Below are 26,393 nucleotides of genomic sequence, written 5' to 3'. Positions count from 1 at the left end.
CAGAGTTGTTTTGATCAAATTCTAAATATTTATCATAAACGGAAACCGCATGAGATAGGAAAGTAAGGCGAATTTCGGGTAAGATTTTGTTAATACAAGTTTATTCGTTAAATGCGATTTAACATTTTTATTCTTCAGTATGTTCAATATAAGCATGCACATAAATAAGTTTTAAATGCAGGTTTAAACTTAATAGTGGTTTTTCTGTGTGGGCGATCGATCTATTCACGTCGACCTTGATCGCTGCCATGGTATAAATAGAAGAGTGTTTGGCACTATTGACAGGAGATACCCACATCATTGTTGGGGGATGAAGCGCATTTTTCGCTCCCAAAATACAGCGCTGTTTAAAGGACATTATTTAATTGCAATATTTTTCCTAGCAAACAAGCAAGTATAGGAACTTAAATTGAAAATTCGTTTCACATGTTTAATTAGCCGTTTGAAATGTTTCGAACCGACATATGAATACATACCTGGTATACTTGGGTGTGCGACAGTGTCTAAACATTATGCAGCTCTAAATGACAGTGCGACATCGAGTCTTGACGAAAAATGAAAACGTTTCTCTCCTCATCTGAGGCTACGTGCGCAATTTCAATAAAGTGAACAGTTCATTATGCATATAATAATAACATTGTCACAAAGTTTATTATTATATTAATGTAATATAATAATTGGTACACTATTTATGAACTATTATAAATCTTTGAATATATATTTAATAACAGGGTTAGGAATTGATGTTAGAGGGGGCGTAATCTTTTGACTTGGGCCCCTCCCTCAGAACCGCAATTTATTTGTATTAAAGTGTTGGCAGTGGAAAATTTGAACTCTTTGTAGTCCGAAATTGTGCATTTTGGGCGTATTTTATTACCTTTTTATCCTAAATAGAAATTGAAAGTAAACTCGGACGATTTTCTCATATCATGAAGCAGAAATAAACAATCAAGGACAAGTACATGCAGTGGTAGGCACCTTAACTGAAGTGGAAACAACCCAACAACTTTGCTCTTCCTTAATCATAACATTTAGTTAAATGCAAAGTTTGATTAAATTTTGGACAAATGTGTTTGTTTGAATTTGGCTCCCGCTAAAAGTAAACGTATATACTGGTTAGCGACCTATTATTCGCCCGTACCATTTTCGCCCACCCGGTTAAAACCAGTCAAAACGAAATATTTTACACAAATCAGTCTGGCGTTTCATTGCGGCATCTTTTTGACAGATATCAGCTGTTAACTGCGTTCAAATGTAAGTAGTATGTGGAATTCGACCCAAATAAACATTGTTTACACTTTTGACCTTGTAAGTTGCACGGGGATGACGTCATCACGCGCGCGCCCATTTGCATGAGGCCCTGTAAGGATTTTTTAATTTTCCTTATACATTGCACTTAAGTAAGTAATCGCCGAATGTTACGTCGAAGGGAAGCAACTCAAATTAGAATTAATCATTACATTCTTGTACGGACATGCGTTGTCCCTCTTCGAAAGTCAATAAATATGCATACATAATGTAGGTCATGTTTCAAGAAGGAATCCCAGTGGCTTTTTAAATTTTTTTGCAAAGAGAAGGCTTACCAAGTGTTGTAACATACATCTATAAACAGTATGTAATAGTTAACATTGATCAATTGTCGTTTTAATCGGTCGCTAGACTCGTCAAATAAAATAAAAATGTTTTAAGATATAGTTTAGAGAGAAATATATGAAAAACATCGTAAAAACAGTGAATCTATGGGGTGGGCGAATAATTGGTACAGTAGGGTGCTTATTTTAGCTAAATTATAGGGGTACTTTGCACGTGGGAATATTCGGAATCCCTAGCTATTTTTAAAAACAAATTACACAGTTTATTGTCAGAAGAGCCAACCTGTCTGAGTGTAAAGTTTTATTTTTATAGCTAACTTGTGTCAAAAGTAACATAGGAAAAACCTCCATTTCTGGCCGAAAAGAGGTCGCTAACCAGTATACTGGACAAGAAGTGCTGAATTTTATCGTGAATGACAGTGATTATCCAAAGTGAATTTGGTTCGGACATGTTTGACGGGAATTCGAATGAACCTTACAGTGAAAAGACAGTTTCCAATTTGTCATCTATACCTACTACACCTGTCCAGGTAAAAACTTCAAGTGTGTATTTTAACTTCTTTGCTGTTAATATAGCAAATATAATTTAGTTTTTGTATTATTTGTTTCCTTCAAAAATACAATATACATTTTATGATTTATGCATGTTTGTTTTTATTTTGCTACAGATCTGAGTATAGTGTTTATTTAATTCATATGCAATGCATGTAAAGTAATAGAAAAATAAAGTTTGGTCAAGAAACGAGCACCACCTTTCTTGTGTTATCATCAAATTGTTTCAGTAATGCATACTACATTATACTACAATGAACATTTATGTATAATATTGCTTATTAAAATTTCAGATTCCTCCGACGCAGCGGATCATGAAATTCCTGTCCCCATGAGGCAACGACGGCATGCTTGGGTAGGAGGCCTTGGTCACCAATCAATGTTCGTGGACAGTAGGATGACGCTAAAAATTAATCTGACTGACATTCATATGTGCTTCATGCAATCCCATGAGTGTTACCATTCACACAAAAAACATCAAACAAGCCAGATTGTTTATATTTTGTAATTATTAGTCAAAAAGGATAAAAAAATGGTGTAAGACTGTGTGATTGGAAAAAGGTATTAATCACACTTTGTGTTGCGAATAAATGTTTGTAGATTTTTTAGATGTTCATGTGTATATTTAAACTATATATGGAAATTATTCAAGTGTTAAATATTTATGCTGATTGGTTTTTTTTTCTATAAAAATAATATTGCATATTCTTGTATTTTCTTGAAATATTTTTTTTGCTTTATATGAAAATTGACACAATCAGTATTTGCAGTACAACAGAAGTAAAAGTGTCTTTTGATTTTATATATATGTTTATGTTTTCTTAATTACTTGTCTAAATTTGAACAAGATATCTAAAAAAATAAGGAAAATCCGCAAGTTTAAAAAAGATAGGCATTAAATTCTGAAAAAGCCTAATATCAATCTGGCGCTGGCTGGAATTTTCTGTGACATATTTTCAGTTGAAATAATTTACAATACAGTGTAGGTTTTTTGTAAATTCTCTTCCAGAACTTAGATGGCCACCAAGGCCAATCATGTAGTCTGAGTGAATGCAAGAATGAAAGCTGTAGTTTATATTTGATTGTAAATGCCTATATTCATTTTGTGAGTTATTTTTCAAGTCACCTTGTCTAGTCATTTCCATGGCATGAGATATGACAATTTATTTTAATAGAGAATTATTTTTAACCAAGTTTTCCTAAGGAAAAGTGGAAAACCTAGAAAATAGATCAGGATATGCCATTGGGCAGGCAGGTGGCTGTGACCATTGGTGTTTGTGTCCAGGCTTTAACTTAGCCATGCATAGGGTATTTTGAAAAAAAAAACTTTTAAAAAAGGTTTAAAAAATGGAAAAAAGGATTTAAGTTCTCTCATTTATAAAATAGTGTAAAGAAATACATTTGCTTGATCTCAAATAGCATTTGTTTGATATCAAAACTAATATTTGTAAAGAATTATCTTTTAGTGTTATCATTCTTTCACTGGGTGTTATCCTTTTACTATTTACAATATCATTGTTCAGTTAATAAGTGAATAAAATATGAGCAAAAGTGAGTTTAATGACTTTATATATTTGTTCGCTCTTCGCTCGCTCCTCTTTTTTGTAAAATGCAAAACAAATATTTTTATTATTATTTCGCTCGCTCGCCCCATTTGTTTTTGGAAAAAATCCGATGAACAAGTTATCAATTTGGTGTGGCCTTATGGGAATAATTTAAATTTACATTATTGAAAGGAATATTATTTCACCAGGAGTGTACATTTGTATGTATACATTATATTACTATCATGTTATATCGACTATACTGTTAGTTTTTTAATATGCCCTATTACTGTAGTATTATCTTATATTTGAATAGTAAGACGTCTAGTGATATAATTAACGAAATCATTTGCATTCATGCTGAATAATGAACCAAAACTACGTATTTAAAGGGAACGTATATATTAGACGGCTGGATTTTGAGCAAACTTTTCCTTACTTTATTTCGTGACTGGGCGTTACTTATTGTTGCGTCTGCAACCTCATATCTCACTTATGACGAGTCCCACGGCTCGGTTATTTCATATAGTCAAAGGTATACTCTTATTCAAAATCAATACAAACACATGTATAACTGGCAAACATCACTTTAAAGTGATAAACCTTCAACTTCTTCCTGCATTTACGGAAAATATTAATTACTGATAACAAAATTGTAAACGTGTATTTAATAGCTAAATACGGAAAAAATATTAACTGATTGGTGAGTGCTAAAAGATTTACTGCGATCTACACTATCGTCTCATGAGCTAGAAAAACCTTGTTTTCGGCAAATTTCTTGCAAATTAATCTCGATATCCTTCATAAAAACCATTGGTTTCCACACGTATTCATCCTTTTCGGTACAGTGAGCTCGGCAGTTCCGGATCAGTAAAGAAATAAACGAAGCATGTCTGTTGAAAAGGAAACAATAGAAAAATAAACTACATAAATTGATAAACAAATACTTAAACTTGACGATGATGTTATGAAACACTTATATTACTTTGTTGAAATGATGCATCAGTGCCTGCAACTGGAAGCTGTAAATTTGACAGTTTCGGGTCGGACTCGTAACTTTCGGGTCACGTAAAAAAAATACACATTTCTGAATGCAGGGGTAATCTCAAACTTTGTTAATATCAGCTGGGAGTAGGATTATTGGTCTGAGTAGTCAGCAATACTACAGTTGTTGGAAGGAACTAGATATTTGTTTAACATTTTCTTTGAAATATAAAATTATAAAACATTTATGATTGAACTAATACACAACACTTGCAATTACATATGATATTGCATTTTTTTTTTCTGAAAAACAACAAAATATAACTGAAAAACAACAACACAATATTCTCTTTACATTTTTCAGTAACTTTTCAAAGATGAATAAATATTGTTTTAATGTTTGGTGTTTATGGAATAACAATACAACTTAATTTTGAATCCCATTATTCATCTACATATGTACACCAAGAACGCAGCAAGACAACTGTGTTCCTAGCAGTAAAACAGTATAATTTAAACTCTAGAGGCGGAGTATTACTTAAGCTAAACATTAAATATCAGAACATCTCCATTCTTTAAATTTATTTAAATAATTCTTAAATTTATATATATAAAAACAAATGATCGTGTGTCATTATTTTTTTATCAGTTTATATTGTTGTCTAGAAACGTCTGTTCTGTTAATCAACCGCAAAGTTCACAGTGTTAATAAAATTCCATTCACTCAACAACACATAAATATGATAACAATTTTCATCAGAAACACTAATTGCCAATTTTCCTGCTAAATGTCATACAAACAACAGTTTGTCAAAACGAATGTGATTATAATTGAAACAATACACGTTCATATAGAAGTAATCACTCTGGGTATAACCTGTCTGCCATTTCTTGTGATATACATTGGCTTGACAGATTCATTCACGGGCTTGGTTGGAGAATTTGGCGTGTGAACATTTTCACGTGGTGACAAATCTTGATTATCAAAGTTCGAGGGTGTCACAGGGGGGGTTTCAGCTTGTGCTGAATTTTCATTTTCGCTGTTACCCTGAAAGTCAATCTCTGGTTGTGAAATAAAGTGCTCATTTGTTTTTAAAAGGTGTTTTCTGTTACGGCTATAACAAGCACCATCCTCCGTTTTCACAACATAGGAGCGATCATTTTTCTCTTCAGTCGCAACAGCTTTACGCCAACGGTTATTAGAGCCCTGATTTCTAGCTGAATCACCTACATTCAGAACCAACAATTATTTAGCATTTCTATCATAAAATACTTTGTCCTGCTCCTTATGTTCTGCCAATTTAGAACTAACTTTCTGTGGAGTAATTTAGTAAGGATGTAGTTTCATTTTCTGAGTTGGCAAAAATGACCTTAATTGCCTTCCCATTAACAATTCTGCAGGGGAGTAGCCAATATTGAGAGGAGTGGATCTGGGGCAGTGAATACGAACAGTCTAAAGTATGAGTTCAGACTCAAGACTCAATATGGCAAAACTTCATTCCATTGTAATTTTCCTTCTATCAGAGCATTGATGGTAAAATTTGCTGAAATATATTACTATTTAAAAGTTTTACTAGTATTTACATATTTATTTTAAAGCAAATGGAATACATATGATGTTTGTTCCTTTATAAAAATGATTGTCTGAGTCTAGACTTGGACTTGAGACTGTTCGTAATCATGGCCCCTGTACTTTCTAATGGCAATCAAAGGATCTGTCTTTATACTTTTGGCTTTCATTAAGATTTTCTTGCATATTTTTACATAAATTTCTGTAAAGCCATTTCCTGATGGGTGGTTTGGGGAACTTGTTTTGTGTTCAAGTCCCACTCATTAGAGAATGGCCTATTATCAGGTATCACAATTTCTGATAACCGTACTACCTTTAAAGCTTGGCAATTCTTTTATCTCAAAGAAATGTGAGTAGTAATCTACAACAAGTAGATAATTTTGAGTGTCTACTGAGAACAGATCTGTGGCTACCATTTGCCATGGATATTCTGGGATAGCATGAGGTTGCAATGGTTCTTTTGCGTTTGAGTCTCTATGCTCTAAGCATATTGGACAGCTCAAAACTAATCTTTTAATTTCCTCTGAAATTCGAGGCCAAAACATGACATCTCGTGCTGTTTTTAAGCACTTATCAATACCAAAATGACCTGCATGAACAATGTCTAAACATGTTTTTCTAAGAGAACTTGGTATAACAACTTTGTTTCCCTTCACAATGATTCCATCAACTACCGTAAGTTCATCTCTATGATTCCAGTAGTGAATTATTTCTGACCTACAATTCTTTCTGTTGTTAGGCCACCCTTGTAAAATAACTTGTTTCAATGGTACAAGTTGTGAGTCTTTGTCTGTCTCTGTCCTAATTTCTGTCATTTTCCGATCACCTATCGGTAAACTAGCCATAACCATATTGACCTGTATGTCAATGTCTTCAATCAGATTTGGGCATGTATCAGGTACAGATTTCCTTGATAACGTATCAGGAATAGGTATTTCCTTGCCCGGTCGATATTTGACTTCAATGTCATAACGCTGCATTTGTAAAACCATGCGTTGCAGCCTTGCTGGAGCATTATTCAAGTTTTTCTTGAATATCGGTATAAGCGGCATATGGTCAGTTTCAACTATGACCTTACGTCCATAAACCCAGCCATGGTGACGTTTGAGGCCAAATAATATACCTAAGCATTCCAGCTCTATCATCGCATAATTCTTTTGTCTTGATGTCAATGATTTCAATACATATGCTATAGGCTGACCTTCTTGCAACAACGTAGAGCCTAGTCCTGTTCGACTACTGTTTGTGTGCAATATCAAAGGTTTCTTTGTGTCGTAGTAACCTAGTACAAGACCTGGTCTGGTGATAATTTCTTTCACCTTGTTAAATGACTCCTCTTGTGGTTTCTGCCATGAAAACTCATTTTTGTTTCAAGCAACTCTCTTAAAGGACTGGTAACATCTGACAATTTTGGTGCGTATCGTGAAAGATAATTAACCATTCCTAAGAACGTTTGCACTTCAGCTTTGTTTGTCGGTGGGGGCATGTTGCTTATAGCATCAATCTTGTCTGGACTTGGTTTGAGTCCATCAGAAGTGATCAAATGGCCAAAGTATTGGATATGAGACATACCAACTTCCATTTTGTTATCATTTAATATCACGCCTTTCTGTGCACATCGCTCAAGAACTGCCTTAAGATTTCGGTCATGTTCTTCTTGTGTGCGATCATACACACACAAGTCGTCAACGATTACAAAGACGCCGTTTAGACCCTCTAAACTTTCGTCAATGGCGCGAATGAATACGTCCCCACTTAGTCTAAGTCCATAAGGTGGTCTTTTATACCTATATCTACCCCATATTGTATTGAAAGTTGTCAAATATGACGATTCCTCATCAATGCTTATTGCCCAGTTACCTGATCTTGCGTCAAGTTTTGTGAAATATTTCGCCCCACTAAGTAATGGCAATACTTCGTCCAGTGTCCTTGTCGAATAGTGTGGTCGTAAAATTGCTTTGTTTAAGTCATGTGGATCTAAACAAATTCTTAATTTGTTCCCAGACTTTTCTACAATAGCCATGGACAGATGGAGTTAACGCAGTTTGTAAGTTCGTTGACCTTAGCTATGACATCTAGTTTTTCCAATCGAACTAATTTTGTTTTGCATCTGTCTTTCAATGCAACAGGAATTTTACGAGGCGGGTGAACAACAGGCTTTGCATCAGGATTTACCTGAATTTTGCATGCACCAGGGATATTTCCTATTCCATTAAACACTTGAGGGTACTGCTTTAAAATACTTTGCTTTGTCATACCATTTGAGCATTGGCTGTTCACAGCATATGTGAATCTGAGTAGCCCGAAATCTATTGATACATGATGCCAGAGATTCATTTTTGAATTTGTATCTGCAAAAGACAGGGTTCGATTTTGGCTGCACGTGAGCAACGAAACTGTCAGCTACATACTTAAGACTCTTTTTTTGTTCTGCCGTTAATGTCAATGTGTTGAAGATTTCACGACCTTTTTCCCCTATCCATAAAAGCATATATGTCACTTTTACTTCTTCGCTTTCTTCTCTCAATGGTCCTGCAAAAATAAGATCACAATGTTGACGAAACTTTTTAAATCTTTCTAGGAGATTGACACTACTCCAATTCATGGAAGGTAATGAAATGTATATTAAAACAAGTGTATTAATTGTGTTAATCTTAGTTCGGAGTAAGAGTGCATCTTAAGTTTTGACTCTGTAGTTTTCTCTTTAGTTGTATGAAACGAATACCATTAAAGACCATGTAAGAGTCTATCTGTCTCGACATTTCCGTTCCGTCGATGGTTCATCCGGCAGCAATGTCGGCGTTGACTTCCTCATGAACTTCTTCCACAAGCCGTTCCAGGGCCATCTGGTCCTGAGCGACACCAATGATAGCCTGTCATACAAGGAAAATTAATTTTCTTAAATGCGTTTGTAAATGACAAAATCAGATGAAACAACAAACAGTTGAGCATAATAGCACGTATGTCTTACATAGGAAATGAAAAGACAGGTTTCGGAATGACCAACAGCAGATTAGATTGTCGGCCCTTCTGCCCTTCCATACCGGGAGCATAAAATTAACAAGTATGTCAACTTCAACCATTTAGATGTACTGTCTAATTTTCTAGATAAACCATGGAACTCGGCAGTAAATTCGTGTACTTTAGTTCCGGCGACGAGGACGAGGAAATAGTCTACGGGAACGCGTCGTCGGAATCCGAGGCAGAAGCTGACGACGGCGAGGTGAATATGAGCATCTTTAAATACTATAAATACGAACACTGCTTCGAAAAAACATCAATATGAGTTAGTCTGTTATTACTGTAGTTTAATTGAACTTTAATACCTTAACATATTAAATGTGGATAAGTCTTAAAACTTTCATATTTGACCGCCGTCAAGACAAGCGTAAGCTTTTTATGAAATTACACACAGTCAGTGACTGCATAATGGTACAATAAAAATAATTGGTTTCGTTTTTGATAATATCAGACTTGATAAAGGTAGCATTACTTAAATATTTAATAACTTAATTGGCTTCCGATCTTGTACATTCCACTTTACGAAATCGCTTTCAGACATGTCTGCTGGACATCTTAGACACTGCGGGCCAGGAGGAATACTCGGCCCTCCGCGACCAGTACACACGTACCGGCGACTGTTTTCTCCTCATTTACAGCGTCACCGACACCACCTCCTTCCAGCAGGTCGAGGCGCTATACGACTTTCTCAAGCGCGTCAAGGACACAGAACAGCTGGCAGCGGTTAGTGCACTTGTTGGTGTACCTGACCAATGAGAAGGATACGTTCTTATTATTTAACTTGACTTTAATTTTCTCTGATTCTGTTCGCTGTATTGTGGTGAGAGAAGTTGATTGGTATGGAGAGGTGAAAGGCTAACACCTCTACCACTAGACCACTCTCACGCCTATTTTTTTTATGGCGCTGAGTAGAAATGTTGCGCCAGATAGTGTTTTATTTTAAATTCACTTGGATAAGGAATTGGACACGATTGATTTTTACGTTACGATATGTTTATAATCAATGGTAACTGACTTTGTATACACATTTCGTACAGGTTCTTATTGGAAATAAGACTGACCTCGAGGCGGACAGGAAAATAACTACTCAGGAAGGGGCGGACCTGGCCACCAGACTCGGCGTCCCATTCATCGAGACTTCCGCGAAGACCGGCGACAATATCATCAAGGCGTTTGAGACGGTTATCAGACAAACGCCAAGGCATGGTATGGAGTACAAGGTATGCTTATAATTTCTTTGCGCCAATGTTATTCTCTTCAGCCACGCCCTTTTGCTGCCCTAGGATTTGGTGTGGACAAATACTTAAACCACAAAACTTTTGAAACTGTTTTGGGCTGCTCACAATGTGAATATACATGCTTGTTTACAGGTGGTAATCCTGGGGTCGGGTGGTGTTGGCAAGTCAAGCGTCACGATCCGCTATGTCAGTAACCAATTTGTCGACTCGTACGACCCGACAATAGAAGACTCGTATCGGAAGCATGTGCGCATTTCTGGAATACCCGACGACATGAAGAATGCACCAAAACAGAAGAAGAAGAAATGGCCCAAGAAAAGCGCAGCCGGTGGTTTTCGTCTTTCATTGAAGAAAAGGGGTAGTTATAGCAATAGATTGTTATTTAATTTAACTTAAGATTTAGATTGGCTCTGACTTTTGGATTAAAGGTTCCGAAAGTATAGTTTGATAATGCTTGCTTTCTTTTTTAAACATTGGATGGCGAAGATATTCCTTTCGTCATAAGCCATCTGTCACATAACACAAGAAAATGAATACAAATATGGACTGGTCTTTTCCACCGTAAACTAAATAATTAGTGGTAAGCTTTTGTTTCATTACGTCAATGTTTTTTTGTTTATTATCTCAGGATCGCGAAAATCTGCCGGCCGGCCCAAGAGTTCTGGCGGACTTTTTGGGAGCATCAAGAATGCCCTTGGTTTCGGTGGAAAAGGTGCAAGCGGGGAGCCCATGGCCCAACAGGCGGCGCCCGATCTTAACGAGGCATTGGATTACGACTCAGACGATGAGAGCCCGTCCAGATCATCTGGCGGTAAGGAATAGGTTAAAATGGAGTAGTTTCAATTGGTAAATGAGGTTATATAAGTAAATAAACCAAGGGCAATACTGGTACAACATACACACAAATAAATAACAAACTTACCGTGCTAAATGGTATGTATTTTATAAAAGCATCGCTGTAAACTATTTTGTGTTATTAATCAGACTTTCGTCCAATAATTATTGTTAGGATTGATTGATAGTGCTGAAACTTGGTTTGTAGGTAGCTTTTGTATAGAGCTAGCTTGGAATTGCTTTTGATGGGGGTGGGACCAAGGTCAAGGTCACTGTTACTAAAAATAGATAAACGGTTTCCACCCAATAACTTAGTAAGGATTAATGAATAGTGATGAAACTTGGTATGAAGGTAGCTATGTTAAGTGCTTAAGTTGGATTGATTTTGAGGGGGGGGGGGTGGAGTTCCAATTCTAAAACAGATAAATGATTTCCGACCATTAACCTAAGCTAGGATTGATGGATAGTGAACAAACTTGGTATAAAGGTACCTTATGTATGGAGCTAACTTTGGATTGCGTGTTGGGGGCTTTGGTCAAGGTCACTTACTAAAATGGTTTCTTTCCAATAAGATAAGTAAGCACTGATTGAAAGTGGTGCAACTTGGAGTGTATGTAGCTCACGTGAAGAGCAAGCTTTTGATTGCTTTCGAGGGGGTAGGAGTTAAGGTCAGGGTCACTGTTAACAAATTATGAATAATGGTTTGCACCCAATAAATTAAATAAGCATTGATTTTTAAGTGATGAAACTTGTTCTTATTGTTATGACTTTATGTTTTAAAATTCTATGAACGATTTGATGTGATTTATTTGTTTTTCTTTCGACAGTGAAGCAGCGGAAGAAGGTGCGAAAGGCAGACGCCAACGTGCTTTTGCTTAAGATGGATATATTGGAGGAAGAGCCGCGTGTCGTCACAGGCGACCCCATCCACTGCGCCGGATGTGACGCAATACTATCCGCAATTTCCGTTATAGAGAAACCAGAGGGTGCGGACCATTCGTCATGGGTTTGGTAAGATATTGGAAATGCTTTGAGGATTAAAATGTCTGTTATGATAGTGGCTGACTAATGTTGTTATTTATATATATTGCTGAATCAGATTTTGCAAGCTGTATTTACGGTCCACTAACCGTTTATATATGATTTATAAATTTGATAAATACGTGAAATATAGGTTCAAAACATTTGTAAAACGAATACCTACTGAAATTAAACACATATAAACTCTTTATGGTAAATAAACATGTAACATTCCAGTGAGTTTTGCGATCATAAGAATGAGAACTTGGACATCAGCCCTGACGAGGTTCCGCGCGGGGAGAGTTTCGACTTCGTGCTCGTACCGGCACGTGAGGAGGGGGATTCGCCGGCCGAGGAGGCGGCGACAGGGGAGACAAACCCTGAAAAGAAGGCGGAGAGTAAGGGGATGGTGGTCTACTGTATGGACATTAGCGGTTCCATGAGCTGCATGGTCCGCCTTCCGGAACTTCAAGGTGTGTATCCGATAAATAAAATGCCATAGTTTCAAGGCAAGCATCTGTTTAAAGTTTCCGCACTGCACGGTTGCGAAACAGTGGCTCCGGCTCTTTTAGGATCTGTTTAAAAAGGAGCCAATGACACTTCCGAGTTAGAGCAAAAGAACGTATATCATCGTAAAACGTAAGTATGACTCGTTATTTTATCTAATATCACAATTATGAGGGCTTATTTGAGAAATCCGGGAATGCAGTGCCATATAAATATGTTTAATCTTCACACGTATTTGGGTTATTTTGTATACATATTGTTTATGGAGTTATAAAACCGATTCTCCCATCAAACACATCAATGTTTACAAACGAAAGTAGAACTTTTTCACCATTTTTCAGCTGAATTTCACTCAAGAAGCTTACATTTAAGATAAAGCCAGTATTATCGAGTGCTTTTATTTTGTCGGGAATAAAAATGACCGCCTGATTACCGGAATAAGCATGTTTATACTCCTTTTCTGGGTTGAGCTGGAGCCAAAGCCAGGGAGCTGGAGCCAACGCGTGGAGGCTGAGCCAATACGCTGTATATGAATGAATGAATGAATGAATGAATGAATGAATGAATGAATGAATGAATGAATGAATGAATGAATGAATGAATGAATGTAAATATTTATATAGCGCATTATAAAACAAGTCTCTAAGCGCTGCACACGCGAATTAAAAGGTTAAAAATTCCACATCATTTCACTGATACGCCAATTTAAATAGGTGAGTTTTTAAAGCCTTTTTGAAACCTGTCAGGGAGTCAATGTGTTTAATTTCTACTGGCAGGCTGTTCCAAAGATTGGCTGCACATTTATCAAATCTCCTTTCACCATATGTTTTAGTTTTTGTACGTGGAACGTTCAGTAGCTTAGCAGAGGTCTGATCTCAGAAGTCGTATTGGCTGGTATTCACTAATTAGATTGTTCATGTATACAGGAGCAAGTTCATGTCTGATTTTGATAATTATAATAATGCATTGAACTGGTCATATTTGGAATAGTTGCATTTTTTTATAACTAGTATTAAGATCGTGTTGTATTTTTTTAAATAATGGGCGTTGCAATCTCAGAAATGCCGATGGAGCTAAATAATCCTTTCACAACTTCTGTATAATTATATGGTTACTGTTTCTTGAACAGTCTTCTAACTCCAATCAGATTCCAAAATAAATGAATAGTAGTGGATGAAAGAAAAGTGTGTCATTTAACAAAGATTAGATAGACGAAAAACTGGTAAACTATGTGCTAAATTACATCAACTGACCGCTAGTACACCATTCGGATTGAATACGTGTAAGTGTTAATTTTCTTATTTTTCTGTACATTTGATTTATATTTGCTATATATAAAAATGAGGTACCCTTTTTACCGACATTAAACTCGAGCTTGGCTTAGATAAAGAGAAAAGTAGTGTGAATTCTTACAATATTCATTGTTTCCTGGACCTGCAAGGTGTCTATACAGCATAAGTAAGCACACGATATTAAAGCTGCACTCTCACAGATAAACCGTTTTTACAACTTTTTTTTTAACTTTTTTGGTCATAATATAACACAACACATGTTTGCTTTATTATTACGATAACATATTAACATTTTTTTATTAATTAATATAGGGTAATTACACCTTTTTGAGGTCGTTACCATCTGCAAAGGCCCGCAAAATGGTTTACAGCCCGACGAGTAGCGCGAGGGTTGTAAACCATTTGAAGGGCCTTTGCAGATGGTAACAACCGCAAAAAATGGTATTAACCATAATTGTATAAAATTACAGACCATGAGTAACTTTTTTGTTGAAAAGCTGTTTAATGTCACGAAAAAACAGAAACAGTTAGTTCAAAATATGTACTTGTGTGACGTCACGAGTGATGCCACTGAAAAGGTTTTACATTAAGCTCGAATAGGGCTGCAAAAAAACTCGACAGTTTCATTTTTGTTTCAACGCCATTTTTTTCAGTGTTCAGTCGATTGAAAAGTGTTTTCTTTTTTAGTAATTTACTGGATTACCTGGATTATTTACACACAATACCTATCGGGTAATCGAATAATTACCGATATATTCCTACTTTAAAATTTATATGTTTTGGCAACTAATTTAAACCGGGAAAAATTGTTAAAATGTTCTGGACAAAACGTTCAGCATCTTCAGCATCTAACAGAGAAAAATATATTTGAAAACTCTTAAGTTTGTTCATTGCATACGAAGTAATTGAATCATGTCCATATAAGTCGTTTGTTCTGAATAAAATCAACAGAAATGACAAAAGTTGGGAGGAGTTAAACGTTTTAGACTTAATTTAGTGCTTTAAGAGCAAACAAATAGTCAAAACAACTGCAGAAAGTACTATCTAGTAAACACACATCAGCTTGCCAGAAAAAGATATTTCAGAAGGAAATATGTAAGTTATATGTGGTTTATTTTATTTCTTTAATGTTTGTATACAGCTATATATGCTGAAATATGTTTAAGTGCAATATTTGCATCGTTGACCCACTTTCGGTAAGAAACCAGGTCGCTCAGTCTCCATTGTTATGATGCGGGCTCTGATAGAGCTTATGTTAAACAAAAAAGCCGGGAATTAACGGCACGTGAATTTACTGAATAATGCACGTTTTTTTACCGATAATTTTACCGATAATTGCGTTTTAACACATCACGAGAGTGAGCCGAAAGCACACATTTTATGCAATAATCGTTATTAATAAAGAATTTAGCGTTCGGAATTTGCCGATATTTCTCATCAAAACAGGCATTATCATACAGCGTATTGGCTCAGCCTCCACGCTTTGGCTCCAGCTCCCTGGCTTTGGCTCCAGCTCAACCCAGAAAAGGAGTATAAACATGCTTATTCCGGTCATCAGGCGGTCATTTTTATTCCCGACAAAATAAAAGCACTCGATAATACTGGCTTTATCTTAAATATAAGCTTCTTGAGTGAAATTCAGCTGAAAATTTGTGAAAATGTTCTACTTTCGTTTGTAAACATTGATGTGTTTGATTGGAGAATCGGTTTTATAACTCCATAAACAATATGTTTACAAAATAACCCAAACACGTGTGAAGATTAAACATATTTATATGGCACTGCATTCCCCGATTTCTCAAATAAGCCCTCATAATTGTGATATTAGATAAAATAACGAGTCATATTTACGTTTTACGATGATATCCGTTCTTTTGCTCTAGCTCGGAAGTGTCATTGGCTCCTTTTTATACACAAAAGAGCTGGAGCCACTGTTTCGCATCCGTGCACTGGATGGGCATAGATTTAAGCATGATGTAATACTCTTGTGTTAAACAGCTTAGTGTTTTGTGTATTTTTTTTTGGCTTCCTAGTTTCCGACCAGTTCAAATTCGTTGTGATTTGGGGAAACACTTCCTAGTGCGCGTTTACATGTTAACAACAATTTATTCACATGCATTTTATTAACCTTCTTCCGCTGCTTCACTGTCGAAAGAAAAACAAATAAATCACATTTCTTTCAACAAGGCACACTCTTAAAAAACCCATACAGATTGTCGTAACGTTGTATTCATACTGTTTACATACAGATGTGAACAGGTGATTTGAGATGCAAATCAGTTTATGCTTACTTAATTTCCATTACGATTATAGCAATTCTGTCAAATATTAAACAATTAATTACCATGCGAAATAATGAAATTTCAAATTTGTCAGCCCAATGGAGGAACGCCCGCGACCGCCGAGAGCACACGGACAACTCAGTATCCCGGCTTAAGGCCATCAAGGACGCCGCTAGAAGGTGCTTTACTTTTTCGCATTTATGTTAGAGAACAAACAAACCAATCCTTAACCATACTATCTACAAATATGAATAACATCGGTGTCCGATATCAGGAAGAAAACCAACAATGTACGCGTTAAATAACACTGACTGAATCAGTTCCAACTGAACTCATTTTACGCTGACATATGATTATTTTTATAAACTCGTCATTGCCATTTTGCAATTATTTTATTTCCGCATGACCATAAACAAACTAGTTACTGGATTTTTTTTGTTATTTTCTATATCAATTGATGCCAGTCTTTCACCTTATTAAAAATGGGTTTTATATCAGTTCCATCGATCGGTGCGAAATCATGACATGGGGCCGCATTACAGAAACCATGTACCATGCCCTTAACTTCAACAATTTCCTTAAGGTTTTTTTCCATTGGTTAGTGGTAGAAAATGTTATGCTTAGTGTTTAGTCTTCAATTAAAACATGGACACCCATGATGAAAGATTTGTAACACAACAATTGAAAAGTGAACACTTTATTGTTAATATAGAAGTTAAATCAATTAGAATAGTTCTGAGTAACATGCTTTTTAATACGGCCTCTGAATGTAAAGTTAACGTTCCTTCGTTTCCACAGGCAGCTGGAGCGCTTGAAGATCGAGTATCCGAATAAGCAGGTTGCCCTGGTAACATTCGGCTCCACCGTGTACCTGTGGGGAGATTGCCATGACGACCGGCCTGCCAAGTCTTTCTCCGATTCCGTCATCCTCAATGACTATGACCGCCTGGTCGCCGCCGGCCGCGAGTACGCAACAACAATGGAGGTCTCCGGTCTTGAAACCACTTTCGAGTGAGTCACTGATTCATTTTGTGAAGTCATTATAACGGTTATTTAATCAAAGAAAACACACTTAAGGTATCTGATGGGCAAAGTATCTTGTGATTGAACCCAGCCATTGGCGATAATGTTCAATGTAGATATCATGTTACCCCATTCGCATTTGGTATTATTTGAAAGGGTAGTGCTTGCTGAATCCTAAAGTCGAAATAAAAGACCGAAAATACACACGTTCACTGCGAAAAATGCTTGATTTTTACATTTTTTTTAGAATATTTTTACATATTTTTTTCTGCTCATGAAACCTTTTAAAAGATACATTATTTCTCTTGAGTCATCAGGCATCCACTTTTACATAGGAAACCATTACTCAATAGTTTTTAACAATCAAACAATTCCCTTTTGAAATAGTCGTGTTTATATAGAGTATTGATAGATCAATCTTTTATTTCCTCCATATATGATCGAACACATTAATTGAACAACTTTTCTGTTTATTTTATTTTGTTCACTTCTCGGTTGAGACAACGTCTTGACAAAATTTTGGTATCATCCTTTCGAATACAATGAGCCCCGCAATCATGGCCATGGGAAACCTTCAATTCTTGTATAGCGGAACTAAAATAATGTCCGGTATGTCCGGTGCTGACATTTCCCTTTTCAAAGACTCTTACATAGAACCAGTACAAATAAATTTCCCTTCTTCAGTAATCTTGAAACTAAAATTGACCGACTTCGGACTGAGGGATGCACGGCGCTTGGCCCCGCCCTGGCGATTAGCGCAGGCATCATCGCCGGCTGCCCCACGTCGGAAGTAGTCCTCTGTACCGATGGCGAACCGAACACGGGCGTCGGAAACCTCGACGAACCAAACGGAGAACTTTTTTACAAAAAGGTAAATCCTTTACATACTTGGTAACGCAGTCGTCAATTTTACTTTTAGATGCATTGATGTCAAGATCAACGCCCTGTCTACACAGGGGTCCACAGCCCTAGGGCCCGCCCTGGCAATCAGCGCAGGTATCATATCAGGTTTGCCAGAATCAGAGGTCGTCCTGTGTACAGACGGTGAACCAAATGTGGGTATCGGGCTTCTCGGTGGAGATGATCCGGCCGAGTTTTATAAACGGGTACGCTTTCTTAGCTACATGTATATAGCGGATATGAGCAGTGCCGTTATCAGCTGCACTCTAAAGATCTATGCACTGCGTACAGAATCGATCACATAAAACAATGAGATTTTAGTAGCAAACATCGTCTTCTGAATTGTATTGTATGATACTCTTTATGATACAATTTGTATCATAAAGAGTACAATGTACATAACACTAAAGTACATGTTTTGTATTTATCACAGATCGGTGAGTTTGCGCGAAGCAACAACACGCGGCTTTCTATTCTGGCGGTGGACGGACAGGAAACGGGACTGCGGAACGTGCAGGAGTGTGCCATCACTTCCGGCGGGACTGTGAACGTGCTCAACCCGCTGGAGATGATGCGCCAGCTGCGGCTGATTGCCCAGAACTACACGGTGGCGACGGCTGTTGACGTAACCGTCATTTTACACCCGGATCTCGTATTTGATGAGCCTGGGTACCAACAGGTGGGTCATATGTATATAATAGTTGATACAATATTGCTGAATTTGGGAAGCAAGTACTTTTAGAGTTTTGAAAGACGTAGCAGCAAGACATTTAAAATATATAAGGACTGAAAAACCATGATACTATTTTGTCGTTATCGCAACACAGAAACGGACGCATTTTCAATCTAGCTGTGATGTAACAGACCATGTATCACTCCACAGTTGTGAGTGTAAGATTGATTTAATCTATTCGATACTATTTGTGCTTAATTATCCCCATTTTCAGGCGAGTAACCGGCTGGTGAAGGAGGTGGGAAATGCGGCCAAGGAGACCGACCTCACTTTCCGATACAAGCCCAAAGACTCGAAAAACAAAACCAAGAAAAAAGCCATACCATTCCAGGTACGGTACAGGTCTAAGACAGTTGGATTTTCCTGATATCAGTGCTATAGGGACACATACCTAATGTTTGTTTACTCTGTTCTATCCGGTCGGCCAAGTAAATATCGCAAGTTGGCCCTTTTTAAGACATTAAATACCTGTATTGCCAAAAAAATCAAAAACGTTTGAAATGTGTTTGATTTATAGGTTACAAGATATTATCATGTGCATCAAATAAGGTTAAATTGTAATAGATGCTCGTCTTGTTTGTCTTGCAGGTGCAAATCTCTTACACATTGAAGAGCGGGATGCGGTGTATGCGCGTGCTCAGTAAATCCCACGAGGTCACCCAGGACCGGAAACAGATGGAGGAGGTCAGTTGGCCGTAGACGCTTGTCATGATATCATACAGAGGCACCACAGCACGCTATGTCATTCGACCCCTTTTTCTGTATTTTCAATACTTGCCCGCGGATAGAAAGAACACCTCCATTGGCACACGATGTCCATTTAATGATTGAAACGCATTGATCTCCCCTTCGCTAATTTATAATACATATGTTTGCGCTGATCAAATGTGTTGTAATGATTCTAGAAGTTTACTCCCGATCCCTAGCGATGGTAAACCAGATGTTAATACTAGATACGTGTTTTTAATAAAATATGTTTGCTGGGTTATAAAATACAGGATTAATCCTAAAATCTGGATGGAGAGAGTTTCAAGTTCAGGGTATTGTACAGTTGTAAAGGTTGTTTATTGCTCGGACATTTGCTTCAAAAACAGTAAAGTACCTTTTACTTAAACATTCATTTCATGAGTAATGGTATTTTCACCTAATACCAGTTAAACACAGTGTACATTCCATCCCACAGATATGATAATCCAACTATATCGTGATTACAGGGCGTCAACGTAGCGGTGGTTGGCATCGCCGCCGTCCAGAAGACAGCGGTCATGGCGAGCAAGGGCAACGCGAAAACGGCACAGGAGCACATGTATGTACCGGCATCTTGGTTACATCTCATTATATAAAATCAATAGGTGATATTTCATCGTAATGATTACCAAATATATTCATCGTTACGATTGCAAAAGAAATGCATAGTTACGATGACCAAAGATATGCATCATCTTACCAGTAAAATAACGCTGTTGAGATGGGATTGGACTAAAATAGAATTGAGAAGAATCGTATTTATAAACTATGTGATTTATTTATGCAGGCGGAGCGTACAGAAGATGTTGAAGCGAGGGGCGAAAAATCCCACCCAGATGGAGGAGCGACTGGCCTTTAAGACAGAGTCGGACGGGCTCAGAAGTGAGATAAGGAAAGCGACCGTGTCGGATGTAAGTTTGTTTGTTGCGCAGTGTGAGCGTTGTTTAACAAGAGTTTTGGTCGCCTGTTGCAAAAAGATCCGAGGGAAAAACATTCCGCTTACCGTTTCACTTTCTGAGGGAATTTACCCTGGTTGCAAAACTAACTTATTTGCAGTATCTATTATGCCCCCCCCCCCTTCGAAGAAGAGGGGTTTATTGCTTTGCACAGGCATGTCGGTATGTCGGTCGGTCGGTCGGTCGGTCCGTCGGTAGACCAAAGCTTGTCCGAGTGATAACTCAACAATCCATGGACGTATGGTCATCAAACTTGACATGGAGGTTGAGCCTGACCAGTAGATGACCCCTATTGATTTTAGGGCTCATCGGGTCAAAGGTCAAGGTCACAGTGACCTTTAATGGTAAAATAATTTTAAAGCTTGTCCGAGTGATAACTAAACAATACCTAGACCTATGGCCATCAAACTTGATATGGAAGTTGGGCCTGGCCAGTAGATGACCCTTATTGTTTTTGGGGTCATCAGGCCAAAGGTGAAGGTCACTGTGACCTTGACCTTGAATGGTAAAAGGATGTCCAAGTGATAACTCGAGAATGCCTGCACCCTTGGCCCTCGTTCTTGACTTGGAGGTTGGGCCTGACCAGTAGCTGACCCCTATTGTTTATGGGGCTCATAGGGTCAAAGATCAAGGTCACAGTGACCTTGAATGGTAAAAGGTTGTCCGAGTGATAACTCAACAATGCCTGCACCCATGGCCCTCATAATTGACTTGGAGGTTGGGCCTGACCAGTAGATGACCTCTATTGTTTTTGGGGGTCATCGGGCCAAAGGCCAAGGTCACAGTGACCTTGAACGATAAAAGGTTGTCCATGTGATAACTCAACAATGCCTGCACCCATGGCCCTCAAACTTGACTTGGAGGTTGGGCCTGACCAGTAGATGACCCCTATTGATTTAAGGGGTCAAAGGTCAAGGTCACAGTAACCTTGAAAGCAAACTCGACAATTCCTGGACCTATGGTCATCAAACTTGACATGAAGGTTGGGCCTGACCAGTAGATGATCCCTCTTGACTTTGGGGGTCAAGGTTACAGTAACCTTTAACGCAACAAATCTTCTCCCAGTGATATCTCAACAATGCCTGAATATATGATCATCAAACTTGACATGTAAGTTGGGCCTGACCAGGAGATGACCCTTATTGATTTCAGGTTCACAGTGACCTTGAATGCGAAAATGCTTCAAGTGATAATTGGACAATGCCTGCACCTATAGCCCTCAAGCTTGACTTGGAGTTGTGTCTGACCTGTAGATGACCCCTTATGATTTAAGGGGTCATTGGGTCAAAGGTCAAGGTTACAGTGACCTTGAACAAAAAATGCTTGTCTGTGTGATAACTTGTCAATGCCTGCACCCATGGCCCTCAAACTTAACATTTAGATTTTTGGTGACCAGCTGATGACTACTATGGATTTTGAGGTGATAGAGTCAAAGGTCACGGTCATAACACACTCAATCCTCAAACTTTGAATGGTCATAATCTTAAAACTGCCTCAACGGCATACAATGTCAGCGACAAATCAGCTGTCATTTCGGTCCATGCATATTTCATTCAATTGTCCATATAATCCTGACAACATGGCGCTCAGGGGGGGCATAATGTTTGACAAACATCTCTTGTTCCTATTTGAGTAAGCTTTGTTACGCTTTAACGTTTCTTATATTCTTACTCTTTGTTTGCACTCATACCTATACCTTCTTGAAAAAGCAAGTATTATTGAGCCTCATTTTGGATTTCGTTGATAATTATCTAAAAAATATGTATGCCCCCAAAACCCGCACCTTCCGTCTGTAGGTCCGGTCGTCCTTCCGGTGTTCCAGTGTTCCGTATCCAGGATGTAACTGTCTATTAAACTAGACGGCACTTCGGGCGCATTCGTCACGAACTGTGACAGCTCTTATTCAGATTTTAAGAAAACAACTCTAAAACCAATAATTCTAAGAGCAGTTTAGCATGATCCACCGAAATACATTAAAACATAAAATCAGTATGTCAAGTTGAGCAGCCAATCACCCTATTGCTAGCTGTGACTTGACGTGTTTTTGTATTCACGCACCCACGTATCTATCAGGACGTGAGTAGACGGTCGGACCAACGAAGCAATGTGTACGCCGCCAACATGAAGATGACGAGCAACAGATACTTTGGCGGCGCCACCTCCAGTAAGATGAGGCAAGTGAAGTCCAGGAAAGCAGACGACATGCTGACCGAGCAGTACGACCAGTACATGTGCTAGGTACATACAGACAACACAATCTGGTAACCCGCTCTCACCAGGTCCCAGTTTGTCGAAACCTCTTAAGTCCCTTTTAACAGAATTTAGCTTAGCTCACTATTTTTGTTTTTCAATGATTTGCGTAACATTTGCTGCTCAAACAAAATATTATTATTAAAAACTCCGAATATGGCGTTAACTGTAAAGCTTATAGACTGATCCATTAGAGGAGAACGTGATCATTCGTGAAACTGGCTCCTCGTTGGATCAAAGGCTCATGAATACTTGTATCTATCTGCAACATTACCCTTATGTCACATGCAGTAATAAATATCAACATGGACTTATACAAAATAACTGGTTAAAAATAGATAACAGTCAAACCTGGCTGAAGGGCCACTTGCTTTAAAGGACCACCTGCTTTATCGGGCCACTCCAAATTTTGCCCTTCAACCAGGTTTGACTATAATAATAAACAATTATAAAACTACCTACTTCTTTTATCTGCTTATCATTCTGTCAGCTGTGGAATTAAAATCATGCCATTGACTTTATGGGTTATATTCTGTTGTCCTTTGCAAATTCGTTTCTCGCTTATACTAATATATACCAATATATACTAATTTCATTCTGCAATTGTTTCCGCATTATGAAGCAGTAAATGTGTTTGTTTATTTTTACAATTATAAACTACTCCGAATGCTAGAAATGTACAGTTTTCTCATTACAAATATTTGATGGAACTATTTTTTGCCAATTTTAGTCCCACGTGCTTACCGACCGCGCGACCCATGTGTACCAACGCAGTAGGATGTCTACATGCTCCTACTTCTCCGCGGCTACCAGCAATCACACGCGACACAGGATCGCATCACTGAACACTGCAACCGAGGCTCAGAGAGAACAATATTATCATTTCGAATCATAAATACTATAGCAAGTACACTTGGTACTCATATAATGGACACATTATTTAAATAGGCCTTTTTGGTGAATTTTGGCGAAATGGTCGTTTGAATGCAATGTTTGCATGGCGTTTTGGCGCTTTCCATAATCTACAGCCTCATTGGAATACACATGTTTTTAATTATGTTATAATGAGAGATAAGATTGCAAGTTTTGTTTTTTACACGCGGACGATGTAGGACCGATGATGTCATGATGGCTCTATCTAACATATAATATATGTCTCAAACTGTATTAATATGATTTCATGACAGGCATTGTTTTGTTAGTGTTTTACAACGTTTTTAAATCCCCTCACTATATGTATATATAAGTGTTGGTGGTGTATATACTCCATACATATATATGTACTTCCCATAAAGCACACATTCGTAAAACCATGCAGCTTAAAGCTTAAAGATATTATACACTTATTCTGAATTTATAGGTTGAATGTTTTCTAAAGTATGTACTATCGTAAAAAAGGCACACTGATCATGTTAACTAGTGTTAAACAGATGTTTATTATTTAGGTATCCGGTTGCAAATTATGTGAATTCAGGATGTCTGGTGGCCCCATATGTATGGTATGTCTGGTGGCCCCATAGTATGGTATGGCTGGTGACCCCATATGTATGGTATGTCTGGTGGCCCCATATGTATGGTATGTCTGGTGGCCCCATATGTATGGTATGTCTGGTGGCCCCATATTTATGGTATGGCTGGTGGCCCCATATTTATGGTATGGCTGGTGACCCCATATTTATGGTATGGCTGGTGGCCCCATATTTATGGTATGGCTGGTGGCTCCATATTTATGGTATGGTTTGGACGGGTTTCATGACCAGAATGAGAATGTGTAAAATCAAACAGTAACAAATTGCTATGGAAACACGACATTTTTGCCTTGGGAGATAACAAAACAGGCCATTTCACAATTTAATGTGATTTAATAAACAAAAAAACTGCATTAACTTTATAATATGATTCATAAACATTATTTTTTACAAACCTTTTATCAGAATGCAATTCCCTTACGATACCAAACTTATTTGGGCTCACCCGGCACCAACATTTAACATTATTGCTGATTACTCAAAACAATAGCAAGCTTGATTGTACCTCGGGTACCTTAGAACTGGCTCATTTAGTAAGAATACCCTTATGAATAAAACGTGCGTAGAAATGGCAAATGAATTCGACTCATCCAATCATTTAAAACCATTTCACCTAGATATTTAACATTTGCAGTTCCATTTTTCAGCCAGTTTGTGATACACGCTTGATCGTTTTGTAAATATGAACATTTCTTCGCCTATCATTCATTCATAAAACGTATATTTTATATGAACTATTATTATTTAATAAATATACGTTTTATCAGTAATGTGCTAATATCCGTAGAGGATTGTTGTGACCGACATTTAACTATTTGGCACATGTATTGCATTTGTAACGGTTTTTAAAAGAGAACTTATTAATGCCAAAATACACTGATGGAATGTATATGTGATATTTATTCATGACTTTACACGCTCTTTTTTGCTACCAGTTACTTGTTATCAAAGCAATGTTACTTATGTTTTTTTTAAATAGATGATTTTTCATTGTTTGTAAATATATTCAAATCATAATTATTCTTGGAATAAATTTTGTACAGACATCCAAATCGCTGTTTTCGTTTCAACTACGAGGGCCGCTCAGAAAGACATTGTAAAAAATATAGTAGAGGTAATAATTATATTTGAAACATTTCTCCTTATGTCCAACATTTCATTCAGGTACATCCAATATGCTTGATTTCGTTATATAGTTATTGGCGAGGTACGGATTTCGCAAAATGGCTGTTTTCTTTTGTGAAAAGATGCCATGATTTTTCACTTTTTTTTATTTTTACTTTAAATCTGACTTTTTGCTGATGTCAAAAAAGAAGGAATCTCTATAAAAACTTCGACATTAAACGAATATATAAGTGGCAACTTAGTATTACCACTTATATATTTGTTTTATGTTAATGCTATCATCGAGATTTCCTTCTTTAGAACATTCCCATTTTGTTGCGTGTGTCCCGTCTTAGCCTTTTATTGTTAAAACTATCAACCATAAGTAGTTTTAAAGTGCTTTTAAACAGAACTGGACAGAAATAAGATTTTCAGGAAAATACTTTTTTGTCTCGAACAGTCATATAAGCTTGACTCTCAGAAAGTTTGGATCAGGGGCCATGATTGCAAACAGTCTCAAGTCTGAGTTTAGGCTTACATTCTGAAAAACACTTTAATGAAATTACAAAGAAGAATCTTTATTATATGCTTTCCGGATGTAAATAGAGATTTATCAGTGAAATAAAATTGATAGTTCACTGTTTCAAATAACAGTTTTCACTGTTTTGAAATTTCAGCCCACTCTCGGTTCCAAATCAAACGTTAGCGCACACAG

General features: G+C 37.4%; 1 protein-coding gene across 4 annotated transcripts; it reads left to right on the top strand.

The window, feature by feature from the left end:
* Positions 1 to 25,620, top strand: LOC128209674 (circularly permutated Ras protein 1-like). 4 transcript variants are annotated; one of them, XM_052913815.1, is made up of 18 exons: positions 1 to 78; positions 9,351 to 9,465; positions 9,801 to 9,986; positions 10,301 to 10,483; positions 10,634 to 10,859; positions 11,130 to 11,312; positions 12,163 to 12,346; positions 12,593 to 12,828; positions 16,531 to 16,615; positions 17,235 to 17,447; positions 18,379 to 18,565; positions 18,793 to 19,038; positions 19,307 to 19,423; positions 19,681 to 19,776; positions 20,307 to 20,398; positions 20,627 to 20,750; positions 22,869 to 23,033; positions 23,776 to 23,912. In XM_052913815.1, exons 2-17 carry the CDS (start codon positions 9,358 to 9,360, stop codon positions 23,031 to 23,033), a joined length of 2,631 nt encoding a protein of 876 aa, XP_052769775.1. In that variant the 5' UTR covers positions 1 to 78; positions 9,351 to 9,357; the 3' UTR covers positions 23,776 to 23,912. The 4 variants fall into 4 exon arrangements, with proteins under 4 accessions (XP_052769775.1, XP_052769776.1, XP_052769777.1 ...); XM_052913816.1 differs by lacking the exon at positions 18,379 to 18,565 and adding an exon at positions 18,144 to 18,330; XM_052913817.1 differs by having other exon boundaries at positions 22,869 to 23,056; positions 23,776 to 23,911.
* Positions 25,621 to 26,393: the final 773 nt, after the last annotated feature.

The sequence above is a fragment of the Mya arenaria genome, chromosome 11 (genome assembly GCF_026914265.1).
Source record: "Mya arenaria isolate MELC-2E11 chromosome 11, ASM2691426v1".
Taxonomy (NCBI): domain Eukaryota; kingdom Metazoa; phylum Mollusca; class Bivalvia; order Myida; family Myidae; genus Mya; species Mya arenaria.
The sequence above is the reverse complement of the archived record's forward strand: the minus strand, read 5'-3'. Positions and strand labels throughout refer to the sequence as shown.

Coding starts and splice junctions, on each gene's coding strand:
- LOC128209674 (XM_052913818.1), top strand. CDS start 9,358: ATGGAACTCGGCAGTAAATTCGTGTACTTTAGTTCCGGCGACGAGGAC. Junction 11,313..12,162: donor CCCGTCCAGATCATCTGGCG/GTAAGGAATAGG, acceptor TTCTTTCGACAG/TGAAGCAGCGGAAGAAGGTG. Junction 12,347..12,592: donor GACCATTCGTCATGGGTTTG/GTAAGATATTGG, acceptor GTAACATTCCAG/TGAGTTTTGCGATCATAAGA.